General features: G+C 43.7%; 1 protein-coding gene across 2 annotated transcripts in view; it reads left to right on the top strand.

Annotated features, from left to right (window-relative positions):
- The first annotated feature begins 5,168 nt into the window (after nucleotides 1-5,168).
- The window catches only part of RAPGEF4 (Rap guanine nucleotide exchange factor 4), a 213,402-nt gene continuing 203,136 nt past the window's right edge, over nucleotides 5,169-15,434 (top strand). For both annotated transcript variants that reach the window (XM_034785742.1, XM_034785743.1), the window contains exon 1: nucleotides 5,169-5,271. In XM_034785742.1, the coding sequence (XP_034641633.1) occupies nucleotides 5,207-5,271 (65 nt within the window). In that variant the 5' untranslated portion in view covers nucleotides 5,169-5,206. The remainder of the gene's footprint in view (nucleotides 5,272-15,434) is intronic.

The raw sequence follows: 15,434 nt of genomic DNA on the forward strand, positions 1-15,434 counted from the left end.
CAGAGGTGCACAAAGATGACAAAAGTCTCCCTGGCACCTTCCCGCGCACTCCTCTATCCCCAAGTTGCCCTTTACTGTCCTTAGCTGCAGCTGTGAATTTGGGCTATATGTTTCAGTGAGAATTTTTCTGTTGGTCTGTTTTTTGTGAACTGCATGTAAAGGTTGATGTGAGAATTTATTTTTGTCACTGTAGGTTATTTCCCTAATTCTTAATGTTTGCAGGGGTTTGGTTGTGATGTTTTGTGGTTCTTTTATAAAGAAGTGTTTTAATATCTTGTCTTAATTTGTACTTATTTAGCAACCTTAACGGTAACCCTAAAAGGATTTTCTTTATTTGGGAATATACCACATATAAAAATACACTTTACTAACCTATATAGCATTCCTTATAGCATCCACTGTCAAAGGGTAAAGACACTGCAGGTGTGTATTTAGTGTGAAACTCTGTTCTTTCAGAAAACCATGAAATTTGTCTTTGTAATCTTCTGCAAACTAAATAATAATACTTGGTATCTAGAGTTATCCTGATAATGTGTTGTTTTTATTTACTAATAAATAACATTATAGCATTGGTGTTTGCCTGCCATGCATAAAGGGCCAGATCCTGCAACCGTTACATAAAAAAAGAAGAGTAAACAACAATTGACTGGTTGTATTCTATCTTATGTATCTGTTTATTGGTAAGTCTTTATCCACTATGGTAGCTAGAATAGATGAGTCCTGGAATTCATCTTTATATAACTTGCTGTCCATTTGAAAATTATGAAAGCACAAACCTACCTAATCCTGGATCTAATTATCATGCACCTTTATGTGTGGTCATATTATATTTTCTAAGTCATGGAATTCTGAAAATAATTAGGAGACATTTTATGCAAAATATGATAATAGAATAAAAAATTAGGAGTGTGACTGAAAATGAGCATATATGTTGTATAATAAAATCTTCACATAAACATTTTTTACTTTAATCGCCTGCTTCATTTAAAAAATAGAAACCCCCTCCCTTATCCAAAGTGGTTTAGCTTGCAGATTATTTCAGTGCAGCAGAGAGCTTTTTCTTTCCTTATAAGAACTGGTACCATCAATTAACCAGGAGACTTTACCCATGGATCCAAAGCTAAATGATATGATATTCCAATTATTCTTAGTTTCAAGATTGCTTTCCATAATAGCTGTGTGTTGTTACAAATACTGACTTTTAGCACATGATGACTGAAAGGTAAAAGTAATAATGGTACAAATTCAGTGCTTTTAACACTTAAATATTTAATGTTGTAAATGATTTTCCTGTTGTCATTCAACATGTGTTTAGGTAGGGCTGTGCATTTGAATTTCTGCCTACACCTATATAAACCCAAATGTGTTGATATTTGTGTAGATCCCAATAACAAAATAGTCATATTTATGTAGTGCCTTTCATCTCCAAAGCACTGTTCTCCAACTGTTTAATATTCATAACATCCCATGAGGTATGTAACTATGGATTATTAAGCATGACTCTAAATATTATGTAACTTTTTGTATTTATGGGCTCTTTTTTCTTCTCCATTTTAAAGGGGCCAAAATAATAGGACATCTAGCCTTTCTATCATAGTTCCATCATCCAGGGACTGAAATAGCCTGAGAAGACCCAAACCCACTTGGCTTTTTCTTCTCTATTCTATAAGGCTGTATCGAGGAGTTAAAAAATTCAAACAAAAAAATACAAAATTTGAAATAAAAATACTAAAACTCATGCATTTCCTCCATGTTGTCAATGTGTGAATATCAACATTATTAGTAGAAGCTCATTTCTTACCTTAATGTGGTTTCTCTAAGTTCTTTTATAACCCAGGATATGGGCTCAGTTCATGTGTAGAAATCAGATAACCCTCTGTTCAAAATGATACTTTACACAAAGGCTTTGATATTGGGCATCCAAAACTTTTGGCAAGAATGTCTATGAAATATCCTGTTAAAGTTCCTTCTGCCAAGTAATAATGCAAAAGGTGGTTCTGAGAACAGTTTTTGTTACTGAGGAATGACATCACAAACTTGATTTTAATCAGATGCTAAATATCTGAGAGATGATTTTGGTATTAAGGCATATTAGCTAAACATAGCCTTCTGTTGTGATTGGCCTCACTGACTATTGCATGAGCAAAACCCCTGAAGTTTTTAATTCATTTTCATTAGAAAGGGCAACATCAAATTAGGACAGGTAAAATTACTGCAGAACTCTACATAGCATAAGATCTGTATGAACAAGAAGTCCTCCTCTGCTCAGGAAAGCTGTACAAGCTGGGCGTATAGAAAATTACAGCCACAATACAACTCAGTTTAGGTTCTCCAGTTTCAGGAACATTCCAGGTCCCATTGAAGTCAATACTAAAATGCCCAATGATTTCACTGGCCAGGATGTCACAATTCTGGTTTAAATAGCTAATGAGAGATACACTATGCCATCCTTCCCCCCAGCATGACAGAGGCTGGAGCAGGCAGAGGGGGGCACTGGGGCAGCTCAGCTCTGCAGGCTGTCGTCCTCTCCAGCCACCCACGCACAAGGGGAGCAGGAGCAGGGACCAGCCAAGGACCAAGGGGGCAGGAGCACAGGTGCCTGAGGCCGAGCTGTGTCAGGGGGGGGTGCAAGGTGAAAGTTTCGCCTAGGGCGCAAAATATCCTTGCACCGGCTCTGCTCCTAGGCAGGAGAAATTTGCAATTGCTCTCATTAAACCAAGGATAGGGCTGCTAAGTGTCACACCTCTCACAGATCTGTCAAGCGCAGAGCTCTCAGGTGTGCCAGATTTGACAGGACATTCTGTATTTCAGCTGACTCAACCATCTGTAGAGTTGTTATGGAGGTTTGCAAGGCAATTGCGACTGTGAAGGTTGCTAATGTGTCTGAAATAATAGCAGTCTTTGAGTGAATGGGCTTCCCAAACTGTACTGGTGCCACTGATGGCACACACATGCCCATTGTCTAAACCACTCCCCAAGGTGTACATGAATATGTAAACTGTTGATTGATCTTCCTGCTGGAGTTGTCAGTCCTGCTCCCTCATGGCATGGTCGCAATGTTCTCTTTAATTTTTCCCATGCATGTGCAGAATGAATTTTATTTGCACCAATATGGAGGTGATGTGTGGTGAGGGGTGGGGCCGCGGGGTTTGGAGTATGGGAGGGGGCTCAGGGCTGGGGCAGAGGGTTGGGGTGTGTGTGGGGTGGTGAGAACTCTGGCTGGAGATGCAGGCTTGGGGGTGGGGCCAGGGATGAGGAGTTCAGGATTTGGGAGGGAGCCAGGAGCCGTGCCAGGGTTTTTGGCGCCCTAAGAGGGGGTCTTTCCGCGCTCCCGGTCTTCAGGGCACTTCGGCAGCGGGTCCTGGAGTGAGTGAAGGACCCGCCGCAGAATTGCCCCCGAAGACCTGGAGCGCGGAAGGACCCCCCACTGCTGAATTGCCGCCGAGGGCGGCAAAATGCCGCCCCCCCAAATCCTGGTGCCCTAGGCGACCGCCTAGGTCGCCTAAATGGAAGTGCTGGCCCTGGAGGGAGCTCAGAGCTGAGGCTGAGGATTGGGACACAAGAGGGTGAGGGCTCAGGCTGGGGCTGAGGGGTTCAGGGTGTGGGTGGGGGCTCCAGCTGGGAGTGTGGTCTCTGGGGTGGGGCTGGGGATGAGAGGGGTTTGGGGTGCAGGCTGCCCTGGGGCCGCAGCCAGGAGAGAGGACTCCCTCCAGCCCTCTCTCGCTGCAGCAGCGCTGGGGCTGAGGGGGAAGGGGGCCAGAGCCACGGGAGAGGCCCTTGATAGGTTGCTATGCGGCTGTGCAGCTTAGAGGGAACTTAGGTCATGGGCAATGTATTTGGCTACCGTTCTCTCATCCCTCTCCAACATCCTCTCAGTTGCAGCTGCTTCTGTTGGTCCTGTTCCAGCATCTCCTTCTACATTTCCAAGAACTATTATGATCTGCTGGCAAAGTCCCTCTGCATCTCCTGGAGCAGTTTGTCTCAGGCCCTCCTTTTCCCTTGGAGGTTTGGGGCCCTCTTGCTGACAGTCCATGACATCCTGGGGGACAGCCTCACCTCCACCGGAGAGAAGGCTCTGAAATGAAGTGCAACACTCCATTGCTTTTCTGTCTGGGGGGAAAAATGAAAAACTTCTCTCCTTTAACTTTCTGCCTCACACCGAAGAGAGCATTTCTCTGCTCAGAAACTGCTGTTTCCCAGTTCCTCCTGACTAAAACAATGGTGAATGCTTTACACTATATTTATGTACACACTTCCCCAACCCCATGGAAGCCAATTTTATTGTTAGATATAGCTCTATAAATAAACTGGCTTTTATGGGTTGGGGATGTGTATGATACCTCTCCCAGCTTTGGGCTCTCTAGCTGGACTGGCTCAGGTTACTTGACTCGCTTTCCCCTGACTTGGGGCAGGGGGAGGAGGATGACTTGCCAGATGTGAGGGGCTCTTCTGAGAAGGGGGGGGGTGACATGAGAGAGACTGTGGGGAAGGGTTGCCTGTGCAGTGGAGTGAGAGAGCAGATGCCCTCAGGAGGCGTGGGTGGGGCGCTGGAATGATTTATAGAATGGGGATACTGAGAGCCACTGACCCTAACTGTAAACCCGGTAGATCATAGACACACAGGCCTGGAACGGAGCTGGAGGGGGCAGCTACTCCAGACCCCTGCTCTCAGGGCAGGGCTGAGTATTCCCTAGACCGTCCCTGGCAGGTGTCTGTCTAACCTGCTCTTAACAATCTCCAGTGATGGAGATTCCACCTGGCCCCTAGTTCCAGCACCTCTGTTGCTGGGACTGGAGCGTCCAGGGCTGCGCTTGGCCCGTCTCGGGCCCCACACAGCCCTGCAGCGTCTGGCCGTATGACGCTGGTGTCGGCGCTATAGGGAGGCTCGGTCCTGTCCCCGGAGGTTTTCTCACGCAAGGTGACCCCCCCGCCCCCAGCTGTGCCTTTCCCGCCTGCTGGCTCCCAGCCAGCTCCGCTCTGCCGTGACCCACGGGCCCGCCCTGCGCAGAGCCAGCACCTGAGCCGCGGGGAGCCCGGGAGCGCTGGGCCAGGTGGCTTTGCCCACGCGGAGGCAGCGGGAGCCTGTGGCTGGGAGAGCCCATTGCTCAGCGCGGGGGGGCGGCAGCCGCAGGCGGGGGGGAGGAGGCAGGGAGCAGGGGAGGGGGCAGAGCAGCCGCCGCCTGGGTACGCAGGGAGCCGGGCAAACATGGTCGCTGCTCACGCTTCCCATTCGTCCTCCTCCAGCGAGTGGATCGCTTGCCTGGATAAAAGGTACCAGCATCTTCCCGGGAGCGGCGGCAGGAGGGCTGGAGCGGGCGTGCGAGGGGGGCCCGCTGTGCCTGCGGCCCCAGCTCCCCCCGATAAGCCCGGCTTACATAAGCAGCGTGCTGGTCGTAGGCAACCTGCCTGGGGGGAGCAGTGGGGCCGCTCGGGGGCTGAAAATGCCCATAGGAGGGGTACATGCACCGGCAGGAGAGGGGGTTTAGTGCCATTGTAAGAGCCCAGCGGGTCTCGTTGCCGTGGGATTCTGGTGCCTTGGAAATATTGCACGTGGTGGAGGTGAAATGTATCAAAGAACCGCCCCCCCACCCCCGTTCCTGATGGGTGTTGGTTTAGGGCTGCTGCTGGCTTTGCATAGGTTGCCGATAGGTGCAGGAGGCAGAGGAATCAGTAAGCAGCACACAAGCATACGTCCAGCACTGATGATAAAACTACTGTGGACATTATGGGAGAGGTTAAATCCTGCATTGATGGGGAATGGGACTGTGGTCTAGGTCTTTTCTAGCTCTAACTTCTCTGATCCTAAATAACATCAGGGTTGGTGCACTCTGGGTTAATAGCTCCAGTGGATGCTTTGAATGACTGCATATTGGGATTACAGCATAAACCTTTTTGTGAAGCTTTCAGTTAATAGACTGTAATGGTCTAAAAGTCAATTCCACCTACTTGCCTTTTGAATGCCTAGGATAGGTGAAACCCATCCATTCGGTTTGTTGGGTTCATAGGCCCTGTTCCACATCTAGATGTAGGTTTGCATGAAGGAACCCCATCAAGATCATCCTTCTCTCCCCACAGATCTCCCTTCCATCATCCATGTGGGGGGAGAAAAGGAGACCCCCCATTCTGCTACCCCTTTCACCAGGATGAAAAAAAAAAAAGATCCTCACCATCCTACACAGGCAGATGAAGGACCCTTGGCTTGTAGAGACTTGTTTAAATACAAGTTTTCTCTGCAGTCTCTTTAAAGAGCACATCAATGGACTGTAATTGTTCCCAAAACACTGACAAGATAATTTTCTGTTGGATCAGATTGTAGGCCTAGTAGTAAACATTAAAACGGTTAGTATTTATAGTTTAACATGGATTAAAAGGTGATATGTTAAAACTTTATAAAATGTAAATAAATAGTTATTAAAAAAACATTTTTGTATTTCACACTGGGTGTTGGTGGAGGGAAAAACGTAAGTCCTATGCTGTCAGCAGCTGTGTGATGTCTGATTATATGGTAGGTGTGGGATGTTATACATTCCTTACTATATTATCTTCAGATTTAATTGATCGGATTACACTGCAAGCTTTAAAGATATCCAAGAGAATATACTGCACTTAACAATATAGCAGATTATTGAATGCTTTTGTCAGTAGGAGTCATTTGGGCTATATTTTGGTTGGTCTTTTGTGTGTGCGCAAGGAATCTTCTTGTCCCTTCTACCCTTGTGCAGGTGCAAGCCATGGTGTCATTGGTATTAAAATCCCAAAGGAGAGATGGTTGGAGCACAAGTTGAGAGGATAGTAGATCTCCCAGTCCAGTGTAGACTCCTCAGATCCCATAGAAGAATTCTGGCTGAAACAGCCTCCCTGAGCCCACCACACCTACACAGTGCAGGCTGTTACTCAAAAGTATAACTCTCTTAAAAAATAATATACAGTATCTGTGAAAATTAGAACTACTGAGACAGAAATACAGATAAAACTGGAGTAGGTTGGTCAGACATATAAAATTATGGGCTACTTAAACTGAAAGAACATAAGAACGGCCGTACTGGGTGAGACCAAAGGTCTATCTAGCCCAGTATCCTGTCTACCAACAGTGGTCAATGCCAAGTGCTCCAGAGGGAGTGAACCTAACAGGTAATGATCAAGTGATCTCTCTCCTGCCATCCATCTCCACGCTCTGACAAACAGAGTCTAGGGACACCATTCCTTACCCATCGTGGCTAATAGCCATCGATGGACTTAACCTCCATGAATTTATCCAGTTCTCTTTTAAACGCTGTTATATCCTAGCCTTCACAACTCCTCAGGTAAGGAGTTCCACAAGTTGACTGTGCGCTGTGTGAAGAAGAACTTCTTTTTATTTGTTTTAAACCTGCTGCCTATTAATTTCATTTGGTGACCCCTAGTTCTTGTATTATGGGAATAAGTAAATAACTTTTCCTTATCTACTTTCTCTACATCACTCATAATTTTATATACCTCTATCATATCCCCCCTTAGTCTCCTCTTTTCCAAGCTGAAAAGTCCTAGCCTCTTTAATCTCTCCTCATATGGGACTCTCTCCAAACCCCTAATCATTTTAGTTGCCCTTTTCTGAACCTTTTCTAGTGCCAGTATATCTTTTTTGAGATGAGGAGACCACATCTGTACGCAGTATTCAAGATGTGGGCGTACCATCGATTTATATAAGGGCAATAATATATTATCCGTCTTATTCTCTATCCCCTTTTTAATGATTCCTAACATCCTGTTTGCTTTTTTGACTGCCTCTGCACACTGCGTGGACATCTTCAGAGAACTATCCACGATGACTCTAAGAACTTTTTCCTGATTTGTTTTAGCTAAATTAGTCCCCATCATATTGTATGCATAGTTGGGGTTATTTTTTCCAATGTGCATTACTTTACATTTATCCACATTAAATTTCATTTGCCATTTTGTTGCCCAATCACTTAGTTTTGTGAGATCTTTTTGAAGTTCTTCACAGTCTGCTTTGGTCTTAACTATCTTGAGCAGTTTAGTATCATCTGCAAACTTTGCCCTTTTTACCCCTTTCTCGAGATCATTTATGAATAAGTTGAATAGGATTGGTCCTAGGAGAACACCACTTGGAGAACACCACTAGTTACCCCTCTCCATTCTGAGAATTTACCATTAATTCCTACCCTTTGTTCCCTGTCTTTTAACCAGTTCTCAGTCCATGAAAGGACCTTCCCTTTTATCCCATGACAACTTAAAGCATGGGCCTGATTCTCTACTCTGATATTAACAGCAAGGGGGAAGGAATGCAAGCCAAAATAGGGAAAGAATAGATTAAATAATATTGAAAAAAAATTAGATGTATTCAAATTGTCAGAGCCTGCTGAAACTCATCCTAGGGTACTTAAGGAACTAGCAGAATCAAGCTTGGAACAGTTAGCAGTTATCTTTGAGAACTCCTGGAGGATGGGTGAGGTCCCAGAAGACTGGGGAAGGACAAACTTAGGACCCACCTTTAAAAAGGGGAATTTATAGATGAGTCAGCCTAATTTTGAAAGCTGGAAAGATACTTGGGCAAATTATGAAACTATTGGTTTGTAAATACCTAGAGGATAATAGGGTTATAAGGACAAATCCATTCGGGCTATTGAAGAATAAATCAAGCCAAACCAACCTTATTTCCTTTTTGACAGGGTTACTGGCCTAGGGGATAGGGGAGAAGCAGTTGATGCAGTCCTAAATTACATTCTCGTAAGCAAACTACGGCAATGTGGTCTAGATGAAATTACTATAAAATGGGTGCACAACTAATTTCCCTCTAATTTCTGTGGCTGCGCAGCAGGCTATCAAGGGCTGCGCAGGGGCAAGAGGCACCTTTCCTCTGGCCCCAGAGCTGCTGCGGCGAGAGAGGGCTGTGGGGTGTCCTCCCTACCCACAGCAGCCCCGGGGCAGCCTGCATGCCAAACCCCTCATCTCTGGCCACACCCCAGAGCCTTTATCTCCCAGCCAGACCCCTCACCCTCCACACCCCAACCCTCTGCCCTAGCTCTGAGCCCCATCCCACACTTTAAACCCCCACCCTCACCACACATCCCCTCCATATTGGTGCACATAACAAAATTCATTCCGCACATGGGTGTAAAAAATTAGAGAGAACATTGGTGCACAACTGGTTGAAAGATGGTACCCAAAGCATAGTTATCAATGTTTTTTTTTTTTTGTCAAACTGGGAGGACATATCTAGTGGGATGCTGCAGGGGTCAGTCCTGGGTCTAATACTAGTCAATATTTTCATTAATGACGTGAATAATGAAGTGGAGAGTACGTTTATAACATTTGTGATGACACTAACGTGGGAGAGGTTGCTAGAACTTTAGAAGCCAGAATTAAAATTCAAAACAACCTTGACAAATTGGAGAATTGGTCTGAAATTAACAAGATACAATTCAATACAGATAAGTGCAGAATACTTCACTTAGGAAGAATAAATTAAATGTACAACTAAAGAATAACTGGCTAGGCAGTAGTACTGCTGGAAAGGATCTGAGTTATAGTAGATCACAATTTGAATGAGTCAACAATTTATTGCAGTTGCGAAAAAAGCGAATATCATTCTGGGGTGTATTAAGACGCTTCTGTTATTTAAGACATGGGAGGTAATTGTCCTCTACTCAGCACTGGTGAGGCCTCAGCTGGAGTACTATGACAAGTTCTGGGCACCATACTTTAGGAAAGATGTGGACAAACTGGAGAGATTCCAGAGGAGAGCAACAAAAATCGTAAAAGGTTTTAAAAAAAACCAAACAACCCCTGACATATGAGGAAAAGTTAAAAAACAGGGCATATAGAGTCTTGAGAAAGGAAGCCTGAGAGGAGGAAGGGGGGTCTTCAAATATGTTAAGGGCTGTTATAAAGAGAATTCATCAATTGTTTTCTGTGTCCACTGACCGTAGGACAAGTAGTAATGGAGCTTAAGCTTAAGCAAGGGAAAATTAAGTTAGAAAGTTTTTCCTAATATCTAACGATCAGGATAGGTAGGTACTGAAATAGGTTATCAATGGAGGTTTTTAAGAATAGTTTAGACCAGTGGTTCCCAAACTTGTTCCGTTGCTAGTGCAGGGAAAGCCCCTGGCAGGCCGGGCCGGTTTGTGTACCTGCTGCACGGCCAAGCCGCTGCTTCCAGCAGCTCCCATTGGCCCGGAGCAGTGAACCGCTGCCACTGGGAGCCGCAATCGGCTGAATTTGCGGATGCAGCAGGTACACAAAAGCGGCCCGGCCTGCCAGGGGCTTTCCCTGCACAAGCGGCGGAACAAGTATGGGAACCACTGGTTTAGACAAACACCTGTCAGGGAAGGTCTAGGTTTACTTGGTCCTGCCTGACTGCAGGGGGCTGAACTTGAAAACTTCTCAAGATCTCTTTCAGCCCTACATTTCTGTGATTCTATGGTATGTTGACATTAGGTTGACATCGAAGTTAATGCGCTACACTACCACTGGTGTGAGGAAGTTGAGAATCAGGGCCAGAATTTTTAAATGAATAGTCTGACATTTATCAAGTAATTTAACCATAATAGTTTATGAATAGTTTATGTATAAAAGTACAAATTTCAAGTTTGACTAAATCTGAGGGCCTGAATTTTATTTCAGTGCGTGAAGAATAAATGTGGGTGGGGAATGGTAGTTTCTAGGAAATACACATTTTGGGTAGTAGGTTTTCAATTTATATCTATTATTATGTATGTTTCTTATTGGCAGCTTGGCTGGTACTTTATTTTGTGTTTGTTGCTCATTTAGAATAACTTAGCAACAGGTGTTTGACAGTTGAACAGTTTAGATTAAAACTGCTTTTTGAAGTAATTGTTTGAGAAGTGCACTTTCTACAGAGGCAGTGTTATTTAGTGGATATGTCACGAATCTGGAGGTGAGAAACATGGATTTTCTTCCTGGCTCTGCTACTGACTTCCTGCGTGACCTTGAAAAAACATTAATATTTCTTTTCCTCATCCCATCTGTAACTAAGAATAACACTATTTTAGTAAAGTGCATTGAAAACTACAGAGGAAAATGCTGCGAGATTATAAGTATTATATAGTATCAGAGGGGTAGCCGTGTTAGTCTGTAAAAAGCAACAGAGAATCCTGTGGCACCTTTAAGACTAACAGATGTATTGGAGCATAAGCTTTCGTGGATGAATACACTTCGTCAGACGCATGTAATGGAAATTTCCAGAGGCAGGTATAAATATGCAGGCAAGAATCAGTCTGGAGATAATGAGGTTAGTTCAGTCAGGGAGGGTGAGGTGCTCTGCTAGCAGTTGAGGTGTGAACACCAAGGGAGGAGAAACTGCTTTTGTAGTTGGCTAGCCATTCACAGTCTTTGTTTAATCCTGATCTGATGGTGTCAAATTTGCAAATGAACTGGAGCTCAGCAGTTTCTCTTTGGAGTCTGGTCCTGAAGTTTTTTTGCTGTAAGATGGCTACCTTTACATCTGCTATTGTGTGGCCAGGGAGGTTAAAGTGTTCTGCTACAGGTTTTTGTACATTGCCATTCCTGTTATCTGACTTGTGTCCATTTATCCTCTTGCGTAGTGACTGTCCAGTTTGGCCAGACTCTGTACATAGCAGAGGGGCATTGCTGGTACATGATGGCATATATAACATTGGTGGACGTGCAGGTGAATGAACCGGTGATGTTGTAGCTGATCTGGTTAGGTCCTGTGATGGTGTTGCTGGTGTAGATATGTGGGCAGAGTTGGCATCAAGGTTTGTTGCACGGATTGGTTCCTGCGTTAGAGTTGTTATGGTGCGGTGTGTGGTTGCTGGTGAGAATATCCTTAAGGTTTGCGGGTTGTCTGTGGGCGAGGACTGGCCTGCTTCCTAAGGTCTGTGAAAGCGAGGGATCATTGTCCAGGATGGGTTATAGATCACTGATGATGCGTTGGAGAGGTTTAAGCTGAGGACTGTAGGTGATGGACCTGTGGAGTTCTGATGGTTTCTTTCTTGGACTTGTCTTGAAGCAGGAGGCTTCTGGGTACACGTCTGGCTCTGTTGATTGTTTCCTTATTTCCTTGTGTGGATATCGTAGTTTTGAGAATGCTTGGTGAAGATCTTGTAGGTGTTTGACAGTTGAACAGTTTAGGTTAAAACTGCTTTTTGAAGTAATTGTTTGAGAAGTGCACTTTCTACAGAGGCAGTGTTATTTAGTGGCTATGTCACGAACCTGTCTGAGGGGTTGGAGCAGATGCGGTTGTACCTCAGCACTTGGCTGTAGACGATGGATCGTGTGCTGTGTCTGGGGTGGAAGCTGGAGGCATGAAGGTAGGCATACCGGTCGGTGGGTTTTTGGTATAGGGTGGTGTTAACGTGACCATCACTTATTTGTACTGTGGTGTCTAGGAAGTGGACCTCCCGTGTAGATTGTTCCAGCTGAGGTTGATGGTGGGGTGGAAGCTGTTGAAATCCAGGAAAAACATGACAGAGAGACGACAAAAAAAAAAAAGTCACAAAACCCTGTTGTGTTAAGAATTTTTCATTGTTACTGGACAGAATAGATCCTCAAGAGGAGGTGAACCCACATTCTTGTTGGGTACTGAAATAATTTATCTTTTAAGGAGCCTGATCCTGCTGTCATTGAAGTCAGTGAGAGTCTTGCCATTAACTTCTATGGGAGCAGAAGCAGGCCCACTCTCTTAGCATTTTTCCATATGTCTTATCTGCATACATCTCAGTAAAAGGTTGCTAAATCTGTTCAAATATATTTAATGTAGTCAGGCTATGGGCAGTCCTCCTGATTTCTTTTAACCCAATGTGTGTCGGTGAGAGAGAGAGAGAGAGTTCTATACTAACATTTTTTTTCAAATCTTTAATTTTAAATGAATATACAGTATGTGTTCAGGGCAGGCCGAGCATCTTTTACAGAATTCTATCAGTTCACAAAACCAGAGTACAGCTTTTATTCTGCGGGTTTTAATTTGATTCAGACATCAACTCTTTTTAATGATGTACAATGCTCACAACAATTAGATAACCCAGAGATTTCAGCTCTGTCATTATAATTCTGTGCTTTCCTACGTGTTCGATATAACCTGCAGTGCCTTAGCTGACTGGTATGTTTGACTGCAGGAGCAGATCACAGAGGAAATCATGTAACTTTGCTATCCTGGTGTGTCAAGAATGTAATGATCTTGGCTAAGCTGTTTATGAATTATTTAGATATGAATGGGTGTTTTGAGGGCATATTGTACATAGTTACTTTCTGTATCTTTTGTTACCCTGATAGACTTTAGGCCTCCATTATTTAGATCTAACAAGAATAAAATACCACATGTGGAACACTGATCTTGCAGTCCTTAATCAGGCAACATTTTCATTTACAGGCAAGTCTCATCTTACGCGGGGGTTCCGTTCCGTGGTTAGCGCGTAAAGGGAAAACTGCGTGTAGTGAAACACTCATTGAGTTCAATGGCGGGCAGAATTGCCCGCACTACAGATGCAGTTTTTATATTGTTGTTTTTCGTTTTTTCCCCCGTTTTTGCCGACCGCGCAAAGCTGAATTCGCGCATGTTAAATGCGCCTAAGATGCGACTTGCCTGTATTTCATTAGACTAAGACTGGACTATAGGGATCAGGCCAAACATTTGATTCAGGCTTTCCCATCTGGCTCATTATATTTATGTTTGGGACCTAGCCAGCTCTTTATACCATTAGTGAGAATTGCAAACAGGAGTAGCGCTGATAGTGATTGTGCAGACAAACTAAAGTGGAGAGCTGGGATTTTGAAAGGGGAATACATGGTGTTAGAAAGAAGGTAGTAGGAAGAAGAATGATCTCACTGATTGCCATCCTGGGCAATGTATCATTGCCTCAAGGAAGTAAGAACTTGATTGGCTTGTACTTAACCTGCCTGATCTATTTATACTATTGCTTATGACAACCATGTTTTATTTCTTTTAAAAATATATATTTTATAAGACTATAAGGAAGCACTTTGCTTTCTGTGTATTTGTCTCTAATCCAGTTTTATATTTATAATAATTCCTTGGAAGCAACATCACCATGTTTTGCCCAGTGTTTTCTAGTTTCTTGTTTAATACTCAGTCTTCTGACAGTGATAAATAAAAACAACTTTTCCTGTCTGTCACCTGACTAAGGTCATTTTACAACAACGGTAATTAATATTAATATAGGTTTCAGAGTAGCAGCCGTGTTAGTCTGTATCCGCAAAAAGAACAGGAGTACTTGTGGCACCTTAGAGACTAACAAATTTATTAGAGCATAAGCTTTCGTGGACAACAGCCCACTTCTTCGGTGGGCTGTAGTCCACGAAAGCTTATGTTCTAATAAATTTGTTAGTCTCTAAGGTGCCACAAGTACTTCTGTTCTTCTTTTAACATTTGAAAGGTCATTTGCATCCTGGGAAGGAAAATGCATTGGCCCGTATTATTCTATGCAGGAATAAACACTGCCCTAGAGCATTCCCTCAGCCTAGGAAGTGTAGAATGGACCCCTCCATGGGCAGATCTCCCTGCCTATGAGGAAGGTGTGTGCATACAGGCAGGGAGNAAAGAAGAACAGAAGTACTTGTGGCACCTTAGAGACTAACAAATTTATTAGAACATAAGCTTTCGTGGACTACAGCCCACCGAAGAAGTGGGCTGTTGTCCACGAAAGCTTATGCTCTAATAAATTTGTTAGTCTCTAAGGTGCCACAAGTACTCCTGTTCTTTTTGCTAATATTAATATAGGCATACTTTAATGTTGTAGCCTCTTTGCATTTTATAAGGTGCTGTGCTTGAAAATACCCATACCAAAGGCAGGAGTAGCAAGGTACTTCAGGTAAACTCAAGAAGGTTTGTTTTTTGTAATCACAAGATTAGGACTTTCATTTGCATCATCTTCAATTTTTGCACATACAGGATTACTAGTCTTCCTTTCTACCTTCCCTTCTTTACGCACCTACATAGGCAAAGTGAGTGCACAAGCATTATTGCCTTATGCATCTATTTAGGGCCCACGAGTACACTAGCAAATGATGTGTGGTGTCTTCTCCTGCAACACCAGGGTTTTTCTTTTCTGAATACATCTGGAAACCTGTCTGCACTGGATGCATCTGCAGTTGTCTGTGTTGCTTCTTGCATATTGATAGGATTTGACCATTGAAGTCTTGTATTCCAAGCAAAAATCCACATAATTTTATGTCATCTTGTTTGCTATTGCTCTCACCTTTCCCTTTGTCCTTGATACCGATGGCCTGGTTGTCTTTTATAGTAAGGTTTGTTTTACGCTGCCCTCGCAAACATGTTGGCATTGTCAGAGCAATATAAAGGGTAGCGTTGGCTGGAACATGAACTTTATTCCTTTTAATAAATTATTTTTTGGACTGTCAAAAACAAAATAAAAAAACTAAAATGTTTCATTTTTCATATTTTTGGGTTTTTAAAAAAATCCCAAATACTTTCA

This window comes from Trachemys scripta, chromosome 11 (genome assembly GCF_013100865.1).
Source record: "Trachemys scripta elegans isolate TJP31775 chromosome 11, CAS_Tse_1.0, whole genome shotgun sequence".
Classification (NCBI taxonomy): Eukaryota; Metazoa; Chordata; order Testudines; family Emydidae; genus Trachemys; species Trachemys scripta.